The sequence below is a fragment of the Colias eurytheme genome, chromosome 22, assembly GCF_061535395.1.
Source record: "Colias eurytheme isolate Ceu_HAF_F1 chromosome 22, ilColEury1 Martin Lab GWU primary, whole genome shotgun sequence".
NCBI classification, from domain to species: domain Eukaryota; kingdom Metazoa; phylum Arthropoda; class Insecta; order Lepidoptera; family Pieridae; genus Colias; species Colias eurytheme.
Genome location: NC_143001.1, coordinates 4,036,013 through 4,052,405, shown reverse-complemented (window position 1 = coordinate 4,052,405; position 16,393 = coordinate 4,036,013). Strand labels below are relative to the sequence as shown.

Genomic DNA, 16,393 nt, shown 5'->3' with positions numbered 1-16,393 from the left:
AAATTTTACATGCAACGCATCAATTTTGTTTGTACATCTTGCAAAATATTAATTGCGTTTTCAGAAAACAAAAATTAATTGACATAATTATTCTGCGAATTTTGTATGTTAACTACTGTTTAAAATAATACGAAAAGGTTCTTCTTCATTATATTCGAAATATATCCTTGGTTTTTTTTCGATTTTGTCAACAGCTTGTTTTGATTTTCAACATTTTTTTTTTCGTTCATTTCCCACTTCCAGGAATTTGAATAAAAACAAGAACACATATTATTAGCAATTGAGTTGGCTAAAGGCTTAATTTCTAAGAAACGATATTTCTTGGTTACTATGACGACAAAACATATTTTTCGTGTTATAAAAACTTGTTTGGTTTTCTTCCTATTATAGCGATCATTATGAGAACCAAAAAAGCTAAATTTTATTAAAAATACGACCAGTTCATTTTCTAAAAGAATTTTCCATTACTCTATACCTTGGTGAAAACACACGAGAATATATTGGTTCACAAACGTCGCTGTTGTCGTTAAACATTATAAAATATTAAAAAGAAAAAGACGGATTTTATTACCGAGACGATTGTAATGGTCTACGTGGTTAGAAAATGTTTATCGCGTGCATTTTTCGTAGATGTAAGTATATCGTAAAACAGTAGTGTCACAGTAGTAGTGTCTTTACTGTTGTCGTGGCTTGGGTATTGCATTATTTCTCTACAATATTTTATGTAAGTTAGTCTTTCAAAAAACATACCAAGCTTTCCTTCTGTTTCAATACAGACATAAAAATTAACAATTTTATAAACAAAACTAAAGAATTGAGAAAAAATAACAGCAAAATTTCCACTCTCCATTTTATAAAGTATACTTAATATTGAATAGGCACAGAAGCGCACACATTTTCATAATATACCTACAGATTAATTATGATCTTAATACTATCAATTATTAATATTCCCTTTCAGTGGGTTTCATAGAACCTCTTTAATCCTAATTTCTCACAAATTTGACACACAAAGGAGCCACAGGATGGAGGTCCACATAACAACAGAATGAAGAACGCGGCGTTTATTTCTAAACGTATTCCTAGATGTTTAAAATCCTTGTGGAAAATTCAATCGAACGCCAGTCATACGGCAATCTTGAGTTGCGATACTTTATGAGTTTAATCAAAGCATTCTCGTTCTAAGTAAATCACTAAAGACCTCAGTACTACTTCCATGTAATACATCGTACTTCGGAGCTATAGAGGTAATTTCAAAAAGCTATATAAATGAGTGAAATAAAAATCGTATGTGATTGTAAGAATTGAGGTACTGAAAATCAATTTTAGTTAAGTCTAACTCAACAGTTTTAACATAATATATTTTAATGTATAACATAGTAGTCTAAGTGCTTATTCATTTTTTCATAAAATTAGTGAATAAATATATTGTCTTTGTTGTCGAGACAATAGAGCCATGCGTCATATTATGATTAAGACATACAAGACTACTACGAATTATTCTAATAAGTTTTACAGTCCATGTAAAATGTCCTATTCAGAACAGCGTATAGTTTCCAAGTACATGAATTATTGCGTAAAAAGATATTTAGAGACTTTGTTCAGTGGAAAAGGAAAATAAAAAACATGTAAAAATTCAAACATATATTTAACTATCCAACACTTCTCAATGGGTTCAGTCTTTGATTTTTAGTTAGGACACTGTAAGGGTAGGTATCGTGTAATGAGCGGATGGGGGTTCTCTTGAATCTGTCGGGGGAGGTACGAGGGGGGTACTGCCAGTCAGGACACCTGGAAGAAAATTGTTGATTAGTAATAAAATATTATCAAATGATCATTGATCACAGTTTTGAACAGAATAGGATGGCTCAATAGATAAAATATATGCAGCGGGCTTGATGAAATAACCAAAATTAAACCGCCTGAACCTAACGAACAAGTTATGCATATTGAATCTTTCATAGTTTAAATAAGGCTCTATCTACTAAGAAATACGAACAGCGGCAAATATCGCTACGAATATTCTTTAAAAAATAACGATAAAAAAATCTCAATGTATAATAAAACATTATTTAAGTAAGTACTTACTTCTCAATATCAGGTAACCGCTCCCCCTTACATCGGTTCTCCCATTTCGACCAATACTTGAAGCCTTCTTCTTCAAACACTTGCAGTGCGCACGCGCAGTCGTCCCTTATATCATCGTCGAGGAGTGCTGAAAGATAATATTGGTCATATTTTATAATTTTTGTATAGGTATATGAATAGATGTAGTGTTTATTCGTGAACGGAATCATTATAGAATATGTTTATGTGTATGTCAATAGCAATTAATACAAAACTGCTGGACCAAATAGTGCGATGCTAGTGTGATTCCATTTGTTCTGAAACTACCAAAAGAGAAAAAATTGGTACTAATATATTTATCGTGATTATAAGTGTGTTAAAAAATGTGTCACAAAAAAATTAGATAATTAATAATATTATAATATTAAAGTATGTATGTAGTAATCTCAAATCTTTACTTTGTTGTGATTAATGTTAAATCACTGGCATTAATTGGCGTATTAAAAACCTCAAAGGATTTGAAGGTCAAAGGTCAAGTTGAAGGTTAATAATTTCGATAAAAAATGCTGTACTGATCCGATCTGATGCATTATATCTTTTAGTTTAATATAAATGGCATAAAAATGATACTTAATTTGATTTCTCATTCAATCGTTATAGCAGTCAGACGGGAAAATTATGCCTAAATCGATGTTTACATGTTCAAACACGGAAAAAGAATAAATATTGATACCATATGACCACTTTTTGGTAACCTTAAGATCTCTTTAATATGTGATAAAAATATATAATTACCTTCACAAGCGACGTTGCATTTGCCTCCCTTGCGACCTTCCTTGCAATACTCATTTCCTATCTGAAATGCACTAATAACATCATTTTTTATCACAAATTCAACGTTTCTAAGGTATTATTTTTATCTATCTAAAAAGGTAAATAGATAATTTACCTTTTTAGTACCATAGTATTTAATGGATACTGATAATACTTGGATTTGTTTATGGTTGATAGACTTTGATAAGCGTGCTGGTAGCCCACGAATCCAATAAAATATGAAATTTTCATAATGAGACATCGACAGTTATAACATACATAGCTGTTAATATATAGTTAAGCTATTGCATAGCTTCTATCGCGGGCCTTGAGCGCGGGGACCGAATCCAGAAATTGCGTAACGAAAAACCTCACGCTCCCCACTCCGACGGGCACGGAGGTGTGGCTTGAAGGCATAGCATGCAATAGCTTTACCGCGGCAGTCCCCGAGTGCCACACGTCTTTTTTTTTCAGATCAACCTCTGAGAGATTTGCTGGTATATTATAATTCTTTATATAATTTAGAACATTCGAAGACGAATAAATACATACTTGAAACAATCCATAATACTGCTTTCTAGTTGACTTCACAACCATGGCGGATGTATTCCTCCCGCTCTCTTGCTCAATTAAACATACCCCTGTAATCATAATTTATACAATTAATAATGGTAGATTTAATTAGACGTAAAATGTCTTCTATATATTTAGGAATGCTTATTTATAAGCAATGTGTGGACCGTGGTAGATATTAGATTGATAGTTAATTTATAGGAAAAGACACATTAAGGGTGTTTTACCACCAATAATCTACGAGAATGTGTGTATGTGTGTTTGTAAATAACCAATAGTATCGCTTCAAACTTAAAGTAAATGAAGCGATATGATTGGTTAATTACAAACACGCAGAGCGCGAGCCGCTCGGTCAAGTAAAGTCGCCTCGCGAGGAAAATGCTTCGCGAGGCCGATCTTTCTGTGTGGATTCAGCAAACGAATCTTATACTTCAAAAACAAATTAAACAAACAAGCCTGGAATTAGAGCAAAACCTGAATATGTTTACTGATTTCGTTACTTCAAACAAAACAGAATCATTGATAAGTCAGATACCAATACAGAAGTTAATATTTGTTATTTTGTGATTGCGGTATCTTGTGGCCTGGTATTTTAATCTTTGTACTCATATCATGTTGTTCTCTTAGCCCGTGTGTATTAAAATTTATATTATATTACTAGCTTTCCGCCTGCGGCTTCGCCCGCGTTTTCAAAAAAAAAACCCGCATAGTTCCCGTTCCCGTGGGATTTCCGGGATAAAACCTAGCCTATGTCACTCAGAAATGATGTAGCTTTCCAACAGTGAAAGAATTTTTCAAATCTGCCAAGTAGTTTCGGAGCCTATTCAATTCATACAAACAAACAAACAAACAAAAAATCAAACCTTTCCTCTTTATAATATTTGTATAGATGTATAGATAACTATAATTCTACGTAGAACGGATATCAGAGATTCAAATGAAAACGATCGAAGAAAAATAAAAGAACTAATCTAAATAAAAAATCTGCTCCTTAGGGTGCACTCACACACATCAGTCACCGTCAAGTCACCGATGACTGATCGGTGACGGTTTGTGTACGTATCCACAAACACCAGTCACCGTCATGTTGTCCGTCAGTCACGTCGCCGGTTTGACTGAATCATTGAACACATACATCAGGTTAGTGAGTGATTAGACGTGTGTCACGCTAGAGAACATGTAGCAATTGACGGTAGCACGACGCTGACTGAACTGAGACGTGACGGCACCGGGTGAGTGGGGATAAAAGTATGATACATGTATGGAAAGATTATTTGACGTGCCTGACCGGGGACGTCACTGATAGATTTCGTGCCGGCGACTGTCGTGTGGGAACAGAGTCATACTAGAACTATTGATACATATTTTTTTTTAATCCTGTCCGGTGACGTGCCGTGACGGTGACTGATGTGTGTGAGTGCACCCTTATCAGTTACTGACTGACGACGATGACACGAGACGTTATTCGTTTAAATAGGTAGTATAATATCTTTATCAAGATATTATATTATAAAGATATTAAAAAAAGATATTATCCTCCTTTATCACGGAGGCCAAGACTCACTTTGGGTCCCTGCGCCACTCTAGTAAGTAAGTAATATATTTATCAATAAAGCAAAGATTCGTCCTTCAAAATGTTTACATCGCTACCTAAATCGTACAATGTACATTGTACAATGTACATGTTACATTGTACAATCCAGTACAAATTATTTTATGTTGACTAAATGATTATGAAATTATATACTTCGACTCTACCCACTCAAAATGCCAGATTTATAAGGAAATCTTTACTAATATTAAACGTGAAAAGTCTATTTGTTTGCTTGGTTTATCTCAGGAACCACGGGTACGATTTGAAAGAATATTTCACTGTTGGATAGCCCATCTATCAAGGAAGGCTATAGGCCATAAACCATCCCGCTAAGACCAATAGGAGCGGAGCAATGCGGGTAAAACCGCGGGAACAACTAGCTAATTTAAATTTCTAATGTTTTACAACATAATACGCGTTCTGGATATTTTAATCGAGAATTTAAAATGTCACTTATTTCTTTAAGCTTCCGAGAAAGTACTTATTATCTTTGATTCAATCCAAATAGAAAAAATAAAAATCTAGTTCACTATTAAAATCACCGGTAAGTACCAAAATAGCATGATCTATGTATAATCAACAATGGTATTGAATTTATTACGTTTATTTGCAAACAATAGAGGCTAGGGTCAAATGAAAAAAAACATGAATGAAACATCATAAAAACAAATTAAAACAAATTACACTCAAAACTTCGTCAGGGAAAAACCCGACAATATTGTAACGATACAATAATTTAAGATCGACAGTTTTTACGAACAATAGATAATTATAAAGAAGACAATACATTTAATGTTACATAATATACTTACAGTTGCTAAGGAACGTCTTTTGATGGAAATTGGTTTTTAACAACTCCCGTGTTAACTGACATCTTGTAAACACTTTTCCCTCTGTGCACGATAACGTTATAAACAATGTTAAAAATAAACAGAAAATACGTCCGCACTCCATGGTGGTCAAATAACAACTAAGAAATGACCACAGATCACAGAAACTAAACTATGGAAATGACATTTATTTTTGTATCATCGTATGCGCGTACGCACCTTTTGACATTTGACTTCTGTCTATCTACAGCGGACTTTCCGCGCAGACAATGCACATAAAATTAATTAGGTAAGTCATAACAATGGTCTTATTTCATAATATTAGGAGTACCTAATATTATGAAATTAAACAGTAGTTTAATTGAATCTATTCCAATTATAAACAACCTACAACAAATGCACTTTCCAAAAACAATTGATATCCCGTTACTTATAGCCGGCTGGATAATAAGTTTATCAATTATTTTTAATAAGTGTAGCTCTTTAGTCTTTATTTATAAATGTCTCCAATTTTACTTATTTAATTCATATATTTATGTATTTGGATCAGCCAATGATGACTCTTCATTCTGCTATTGTTAAAGAATTAATGTTTATGTTTCAAATTTTTATATAAGACTAAGTAATTAAATGTAATAAATACAAACGAGACATACCTAGTTACTTATCATTTTTTTTTCTATATTTACAAAAGAAGTTAATATTAACCCATTGAGCCCCGAACGGCCCAATCGGTCCACGACACTATAGATTTTCTATTGTGTCTGTGATTCCGGGGTCTGAGTTATTAATAATAGATAGGTACTAATTATATAGGTAAATAAAACACCATTATACTCAATTTGTTAAAACTTTATTTATAAAAAATGTAATTCATAATTTATTACGTATTTACATAAATTACATTCTAATTAAAGCAGAACCAAAGTTCTAATCAAATGTACAGTTGCGAACAAACTTCATAAATAGAAAAATTACAACTACCCGCAAACAAACGAATTCATTAAAAACAAAAACGATCCTATACAATATTAACTCAAAGCCTCGTGTTAATATATTATTAGCTTAATATTAATCTTCACAGAAGATATATGTTAATCCGAAATCCATATTTTAGTAATGATATTCAGTCATGACGAAATATATTACTATTAGCAACAAAGATTACACTATCGATTATTTTAATTATCTCAAGACATTTCTTAATAAGTAGCATTTATCAGTGTTTACAAACTGGCAAATCTCAGTTCCGTGAAAAGATTAAGTTGATTATTAATAGAAGAAGATAATTATTTACAGAATTAATTCTAGTATAAGTTTTCATAACACTTAACACGAATAATTTAACAACAAAAATATTGTGTGAAAGGTCTTAATGAAATAATCTAGATAATGAATACCTTAATGACATTCAAATGTTAAAAATAGTTCGCGTTTTTTATATGAATTGCATAGACAATGAATATAAATATAATTTTACACTGTATAAATTGAAAAAACGAGGAATAAAGCCATTATTCTCCACAATTTCTTTCTCTCATAAAAAAACATACTTACTTGAATGTTTATTAATAATTCTAACTGGCCAAATATGAAAATAATGAAAGCAGGCTTTATTTTAACAGTCTATTATTAAGAGAAATTACATTTTAACTGCTATATTTCCACGTGGGGGTGTTCTTTATAGATACCATTTTAGTAGATACATTTTCATACACATTACAAACTAACAAAACTAAAAAACTGACTAAACTGTTAAAAAAATAAATGTTTTAAACATAATAAACAAGACAAAATAATTTTGTAACTAACAAAGTCAAACATTGATTTTCAATCACAATAGACTAGCTACATACATAAATAGCTTCAAACTTTAGAAGTTGCCGTGAGCATTACATAACTAGCTCTAGTATTTTCTTCCTGTACAGGTTCTGACCTGAAACATCTATGGGTCTGGAAATCCACAGGCTTCTTCAACATCTTCCTAACAAACCATACAAGACCAACTACAATAATCATCAGGCCTAAAGCCACGCCAATCAACGCTGTATTCAAACCCTTCATACCAGATTTTATTTCAGAACCTAACGGTTCCAGCATTTGTGGTACGATACAAATTGGATGAGTATCATCAACCTTATTCTGTGATATGGTCGCGCATACTTCATAAGGCCCTCGGATAAACCCTTCCATTGTTATGCCTAAAGTTTCATGGCAAGGTGTATCCTTTTGAGCTACTAAAGACCCTCGGGATAATACTGCTAAAACCACATAGCAGTTGTGTATAGGATAATATGGTGTATCAGACGTGGATAGTCTTTGGGATCTGGATACAAACTGGGATCGAGATGGTAGCCCCATTACAGATATTACGACTGTCAAAACACCGTCGCTTGTTACATTGGAGCGTACTTCGGAGACCCTGAAACAGAATAATCATTAGCACATTTATAACTAAAAGGCATTTTATTCTGTTAAACTTTTCTTCTGGAAAACTGTCAATTCTATTAATTTTGAACCGTACTGCAGGATGAAAGGAAGAATTGTTTATATAGAAAGGAAATTCTCTTTTTAGATTAGTATGAATATTACAGTATAGTCATATTCTTTGAGTATAATCAATTTATAGTGTAAATTTGGTTTTGATACTTATTTGGTCTATGGCATCACTCAAATTTTAAGCAAAATTTAATCAAGTTCGCCTACATTGTTATCCAAACTATTCCAATTTATTTAACAGTTCCGAAAACATCATATCAAAATCAAATTGTTAAATACATAAAGTGATTATGAATCCTATACATCAATATAAATAAATCAATTAAATTGCACACAAATCAGAGATTAAGTTTCAACTGCATTTACAAAACTATTTGTACTTATTATGGAGATAATAATAAACAATCAATCAGGCATTTCCTTTCTTCATTCAACTACGATTTGCAAACTCAAAAAATTATTTTTTCCAACTTCTTATAAAAGCTCTTTCAAATCATCTAAATTATAATCTTACCGTATATCAGGCCCTGGTGGTAGTGTAACCGGTGACGTCCTCATGGTCACATACGCCGCTCTTTGTCTCACTGCTTGTGGTGTTCCACATCCCAACACCAAAGACATTGGCACGTCTTTGAGATCCATCTCCTCGAGGGCTATGCAGAATCTGTTTAGATTTTATAAAGAAATAAAACATAGATACACAAAAATAGGGAATGATTGAAATAGTGAATAGAATTGCTTCTAAATGATTATACGATAAATTTCTTAAATATTGCTGCTTGATTTGGATTGGTTTTGGATAATTAATTAATTCGGCATATATATTTGGTTGTTAATATTTCAAAGGTTAAGAAACGATAGTATTATATGATGACACGCGATAAGTAAATCGTGTTTATGTACTTAATACATAGGTAAATACAGGTGGTAAATAAGAATCAATAGCTCCTTTGTGATTTTAATGAAAAGCAACAAATTGTTAACAACAGGCAAAAGCATTACATGAATATATATTTCAAATTGAGCTTGTTTTTATTTGCAGGTTCACAATAATTTTGTCCCTTCGTTTTATTTGTGGTTTACAATTTCAAAAGCTTTCCGAATTAAAATTTAATTAATTCGGATGTTTTTCATAGAATAACAATAATAATACGACACAAAATAATATATAGCCTAGCTCTAGCCCGCGACTCTTTCCTCGTAGACTATAGTATTGTAAATGGCTGTTGTTAAAATTTTAGCGTAATCTATATAATATTCTTAATCTTTCTTTGTATATTTGTACGCGAAACCTGCAGATATATATTTTTAAATTTGCTACGCCTGACTGTTATATCGAAGCAAACACTTGAAGTCTAGAAAAGTACACTAGTAGTTGTCAATTATTATTAACCTTATAGTGTGTATAAGTGTAGCTACTAATTCCTAAATACAGTTCATAGCTGCAGCAAGTAATAATGCCGCCAAATAAGCTGTGCTCTTTCTATTTCTATAAGAAGTTGTAAGGTTCCTTCTGTAAAAACTGTATTGAAGTCCTACTAATCCTACTATCCTATCCTATCCTACTACTAAACTAACTAAAGTTTGTGAGGATGGATGTGTGTGTATGTTTGTTACTCTTTCAAGCAAATACTTCTGAACCGATCACAATGAAATTTAGCACACATATAGAGGGTAACTTGGATTAACATATAGGATAGATTTTATCCCGCACATCCCACGGGAACGGGAACTATGCGGGTTTTTCTTTGAAAACACGGGCGCAGCCGCAAGCGGAAAACTAGTATAAAATAAACCAAAAGTACTCACGTATACGATTCAAGGGGGTCAATCTTCAAACCACGCAGTATCACATTCGCGGGCGGTGCTCTATGGCAAGCAATATGTTTTGGTAGACCCCCTCCTTTAGATGCTGTGACCCCAGTACATCTGAACCGACGAGTTGATGGAGGGTCCACTGCCCATGTGAGGTGGACCTCTTCGTCGTCAAACCATGTGTCTAGTAAACGAACCTAGAATATTTGTTTTTATATAAAGTTTTCAATTATAGCAATTTTTTTCTGTATATAAAGATGTAAGCAATATTTCCTATTCAAATTGGTAATTTTTAGCCATCTTTAGCATGTATTTTTTTTTTGTTAGAATGACGTATGAGTATGATTTTAAATTCATAACTTTTATACTCTTCTATATTTGTTACTTAGATTTGTTATGCGCATGGCTCTTGAAATCTAAATATTATCTTCATATTAACCCAATACAAAAAAATATGGTCATAATATGTTCGAAATTCTTAAATTTTAGCAGCAAGTTATTATTAACTATACTCATATTATTCTGCAACTTTTCTCTTGCGTAGGTAGTACCAATATAGAATAAATTCTATAAATCGCTCTTCAATAGATTCTAACCAACTCAATCACTACTATTCATAGTGTAAATAAATTTCCTTCGCAAATTAATATTTTTCAAAAGAAATCTTTAGCAACCTGCGCAGTGCAGCGGTTTCCTTTTTAGTTTCTTCCTACTAATTATATTAAGACTCTTCGATGTTGAACGGTTAATGAAAATTAGATAGCCAGTCGAAAGCCAATTATATTAGAAGAAATTTATTGGTTTCAACGAGGGAACTGTACGCTATTAGGTTCAAAGTCGAATAACATTTTAATTTCTAAATACATTTTATGTATTTAATCATAGACTAGGTTTTATAAATTACTAGCGACCCGCCCCGGCTTCGCACGGGTGCAATGCTGATACTAAATAAACTACAGCAAAACTGTGAACGTTGTATATAAAAATTAAAAACATAGCGGCCCGCTCCGTCTTTGCACACGGGTATAAAATAGGTATATAGCCGGGCGGCCGGCCGGCCGGTACCGCCGCAAACGCTACGTCCCGCAATTTTTAAATCTGTAATATCTTCGAAAATATTCACTTAAATCATACGGTGTAAAGGCCCATATAGATCTATATTAAATGAACAATGTATTGAAGGTATTTAATTGGTTAAGGATTAATGCTGTATTGGTTAAAATCGCATCGAAAATTAGCCATTATTTGTCGGAAAAAGTAAATGACAAAAAAAAGTTATTGTGGGTTATCCATAAGAGATAGACATATGCCATCGCGGACTTTTCTATAGACCTTTTAAATGTGTATAATACTTAGTACATTATTTTGATAAAACTCGTAGGGTTCAGCCTGCGTTTGCAATGTAAGCGGAAAAAATGTAATTTTTTACGACATCACATTAGAAAACTCAAAAATAACAGTACTTCTCCACTATTTAATGGATGTTATTATACATATAAACCTTCCTCTTGAAACACTCTATCTATTAAAAAAAACCGCATCAAAATCAGTTGCGTAGTTTCAAAGATTTAAGCGTACAAAGGGACATAGGGACATAGGGACAGGGAAAGCGACTTTGTTTTATACTATGTAGTGATGATGATGATAAATACTTAGATGCAATTTTTTTGCCAAAATGGTACCTATCTTTAAATTTGTGAGTTATAGTGAGATATAAGTAGTTACCTTACACAGGAATATAATATTAAATTGATTTGGTTCGAAGGTATTTCAGAAAGATGACCTTTTTCAGCTTGTGGCGACGCATTGATTGAACTATTTTGTTATAAAGTACGATAAAAATATAATTATTACAAAATAACTGTATAACAGAAATGTATAAGCAAATATTCATAAACCAACATTTATCCTACGCTTGGCAAAGGGACCCCTACTTTATTACATTTACCCGAATATGAAATCAATATTATGATAAAAAGTTTTCATGCTTGAATAATAATGCCATATTGTTTTAACCTTATTGAGTACGGTGAGATGAACATAAAATTTTTACTATAAAAACGCACGTATCCATAATTTTTTATTTGATCAACGAAATCTCCATGATTCCATAAGTAATAACAACCGAAGTTTATTTTAAAAGAAAATTAAGATAAAATACACACTAAAAACACGGGAAATATATACAATTGTTATTACTTTAACTTTTTACTATTTATGCAAATAGTGATTCATTTTTTCTACAGGAGTAAATTACCGATGAGAATTATATAACAGGAACAACTTGTGAAGAATAACTTCTTTGTCTTACACAATACACATCCAAGTACAGAAATGACAAGGATTATTTTGTGATACATAAGCATGTTCCTACTGAAAGCTAGGATATAGATAGCTGTTTTATTTACCTTTGATTTCGATATCGGCAAATCCTCTTCACCGGGCACGTCCATTTCTTCATCATACATATCATCATCCAAACCGTCTCGTTTATCACCATACGCTTCATCATCTTTATCCGCATCTATGGCGTTTTCTATAACCTTATTATAGTCGTACAGTTCGTCCACTTTAGGGTCCGGATGGTCGAAATCATCGCAGAGTTTGTTCTTGGACAGGCGAGATAGCAAGGCGCCTTCCAAGTGGGGTGGAGTCGCGCAGACCACAGCGGATTTATCAGATTGAGACACATTTTTTGCTTCCCTTAACCACCTCGCAAAGCCGGCCATTAAGCAATCGCAATTAAGCGGATTATCTGCGAAAGAGAACGAATTTATCTTTATGAGTTCGAGAGTATAAATGGGTTGGAATTAAAATTAACGATCATCAAACGATTGTAGCGAACTTTTTACTTTTTGTTCTGAAACGATGTGATTTCATCGGCATTTTAATGAAGGCTTCAGTAATTGTGAATGGAAAGTTGGAAATATCCGTGAATTGAACTGTTTAAAAATCGAGTGCTTTTCAGAGATAATCAACTCAATGAGTGAATATAATTATATTTTTCCGTTCGGTATAAGTATTGTCTTTCGCCGTTCTCGGTTGTACTGAAATAAAAGTGTTTAAGTGACTTGAATTAAAAGGCTTGCAGTGTTTTTAACAAGAGCATTTTTGTACATTTTTAAACGGACACAACAACGATCTAATAGTTTGTGGTGTTCTGAATTATAACTGTCAAGAGAAAATATAAATCTTTAAAAAATATTTACGTAATTATCATTATTTCCATGCTCCATTTGGACATATAATAAATTATTTTTATGCGCAATAATATTTCTTTAGTAACCTCATAAAAAACCATATCAACAATAAGCAAACCCATAAGTTATAGCAGATAACAAGAGTCATGGTAATAACAGGGTGTTATTCCGACGTTCCAACAAAGGGTTTGACATACCGACGCACAATGACCAATATGGTACATACTGCTTCAGGGAACAGCGAACAAATATGAATATATTATTATACTCTTGTATTAAATGAGAAACTAGTGAAACGATTTTTAACGAGTAGGTATAATGCAACACTATTACCAAATAATTATAATATGACTGTATGTTTGCTATTGCTTGCTATTGTTTTTAACCTGGATGAGTCGGACGAAACTAGAGAAGTAATTTAACATAAAGATTGACAGATGTTTTAATATACAAACTTTTGTAGTAAAAGATTACAACTGATAGACTTGTATTTATATAGAAACTTGTATTCACAGTCCAAATTACTTATAATAAGTCTATAGTATCAAACGAATAAAACGCACCACTATAAAGAAAATTTAGGAAGGTTACAAAGTAAAGATTGCAAAATGCTCTAAACACGTGCCGTTTTAAGCATATACCTATTTGTAACTTGTATTGAAGTTTCAAGTACCACCTACATTGTAAAGTTCACGATGTCTAGATAAAATCAATAGAACTAGCGGCAGCAGCAATACTAAACTAATTTGTGCCAAATTTTTCAATTTAATTCCCATCCTTCCCTTTCGTATGTACCTTAAGTATAAGATGCATGTCATTGTATCGTCATTATATACAATAGTGTAGCAGTATCATTGTGGCGTTATCTTCAATCATAGACTTATTCTATAGCAAGGATGTGACAGAAAGATTAAAGAGATTCCCGCGAAAAATAAAAACATCAAGGTGTCAACCCTGTCAGTATAATTATGCAAATAGGGCTGAATTTCTTTTCATCCAAGGAATAAGCGCGCGTAGTTAGAATGTAGGATATTATTTCTTACGTTCGCGTTGTAATGGATTTAAATGTAAGATGAGCTGATTTCATGTAGCTGTATGATTTACGTGTTTCAATCTGTGGTTTATTTCGATCTCTTTAAGTTCTATATGTTTAACGTCTCACTGTGTTTTTTTTATAACAATTGCAACTCGAAAAAGGTTCTTTTACTTACTTTTTTTATTTACTTTAATGTTAGTTAAGTAACTATTCATTCCATTTAAAAATCAAATTCTTTAAAACTAATTTAAAACGCAATTGCACTTTGTATATTTACTAACCCGTCGTTTTGAATAAATTAAACGAACGTAGAGCACCAATAATTTTTTTTAATTCTTTCAAAATATTGAAACTTAATAGGTAGGTGTTTCAATAGGTAAGAATACAAATATAGATTATTCATGTCTAAAATATAAACAATTATGTGTTCATGATATTAATTCTTGTCGAAAATGTACAACACATTATAAAAATCTTACCTTCAATAGTAAACCGGCTCAAATCCTTATGCAGAGCTAACGCACCGTCTTCAATTATAGAAATGTCATTATCGTGTAACAGCAGCTCGGTGAGTTGATGAAGAGTTTTCAACGGCTCAGCGGAGAGAGAACGTAGAAAATTGTGAGAGAGATCTAGATGCACTAGATTTGTTAGTTGTGCTAGTGACGCTCCTGTAAATTCAAATTCAAATTCAAATTCAAATTCATTTATTTGCCAAAAACACGGTATACAAAGATGTTAACAATTCAGTTTTCTAGCATGTTCAGCCGTTATTAACAGCATGCAAATTATTATACATATAAAAAAATTGATGTCACTTAAGCAAACTTTGTTATAGTATCTGCTTAGGTTTATGTAAATTTCGGTAAAATTACAGGTACAGGTAGATCGCTTGTTAGAAGAAACACGAGTAACAACAACTTATGAAAGAAAGAATGTGATAAGGATAAGTATTAAATATATAGAAAGATCTAAAACTATATATAATATTAAATACGAGAAATAATATTACGGCATTCAACCACAGAGTTAAGAATTATATACAACGTAGTTATAATATGAAACATCATTTAAAAACGACAAAAAGTTTATTAATATTTTTCTATGTTTCTTTACAAATACACACCACGCTATAACATTAATCAAAATTTAAATAAACATATACACATTTCAAATTGAAACATTTTAAATCGAAAATCATGATCAAACGCCAACCAAAGGCAACATAATATTAAACCGTTCAATCCTTCCCAATTAACATCCATGTAATCAAGGCTCGTATTAAAAATCTCATTTACGAACCCCTTTCCAATACCATTTTTATATCGGAAATTGAATCGTCTCTGACTTCCTACAAAACGCTTGTAATATCACAATAAAGTATCGGACGTAATCAGATTTAGGTTTTATATTTGAAAAATCTTGAATATCAATTTCCAAGTAAAAGAACCGGTCAAGGATTTCATAGAAATATTCAATAGAGAGCCAATAACAGGATCCTGAAATTCTGAGAACAGATATTTGATGTAATTTACTGTTTAGAAAATTAAAGTTTGAAGTGTTTAATTGCAATGTTTTAGTTCATTACACTATTTGTTATTTCAGGTAATCTATTATGATACTAGTATAAAAAAATCTCCATCGTTTTTAAATTTTACCTTCGTAACAAGGAAAATAATAAACATCATCCTAACAAGATTTATAACGCCAATTATCACTACGTATTAAAAAACAGTCGCTTCCCATTGTATATCTGTCCCTACGTATGCTAATATTTAAAACTATGCAATGGATTTTCATGCAGTTTTTTTGACATAATATAGATTAGTTCTCGAAGGAGGTTTTAATAATATAATTTGTTAAATTTTAGAAGCTACCGGCTTTTAGGCCGGTATCGTAAACGAGCTTTAGCTCGTAAGTATCCAATAGATATTCATAGTAAAAATAAGAAAAAACATAAAAAAAT

The 16,393-nt window shown here is 32.1% G+C and overlaps 2 protein-coding genes across 2 annotated transcripts in view; both read right to left on the bottom strand.

Moving 5' to 3' along the window:
• Positions 1-1,631: 1,631 nt before the first annotated feature.
• On the bottom strand, positions 1,632-6,039 carry LOC149898637 (lysozyme-like). Its single transcript, XM_090115003.1, has 5 exons — positions 5,860-6,039; positions 3,433-3,521; positions 2,863-2,923; positions 2,089-2,215; positions 1,632-1,791 (listed from the first exon to the last, which is right to left on the bottom strand). Exons 1-5 carry the CDS (start codon positions 5,999-6,001, stop codon positions 1,653-1,655), a joined length of 558 nt encoding a protein of 185 aa, XP_089971129.1. The 5' UTR covers positions 6,002-6,039; the 3' UTR covers positions 1,632-1,652.
• A 1,028-nt stretch (positions 6,040-7,067) lies between these two features.
• The window catches only part of LOC149898635 (uncharacterized), a 69,490-nt gene continuing 60,164 nt past the window's right edge, over positions 7,068-16,393 (bottom strand). Inside the window, exons 8-12 of the mRNA XM_090115001.1 lie at positions 14,907-15,098; positions 12,600-12,946; positions 10,186-10,388; positions 8,891-9,040; positions 7,068-8,299 (exon numbers count right to left, since the gene is read on the bottom strand). Of these exons, the coding sequence (XP_089971127.1) occupies positions 7,744-8,299; positions 8,891-9,040; positions 10,186-10,388; positions 12,600-12,946; positions 14,907-15,098 (1,448 nt within the window). The 3' untranslated portion in view covers positions 7,068-7,743. The remainder of the gene's footprint in view (positions 8,300-8,890; positions 9,041-10,185; positions 10,389-12,599; positions 12,947-14,906; positions 15,099-16,393) is intronic.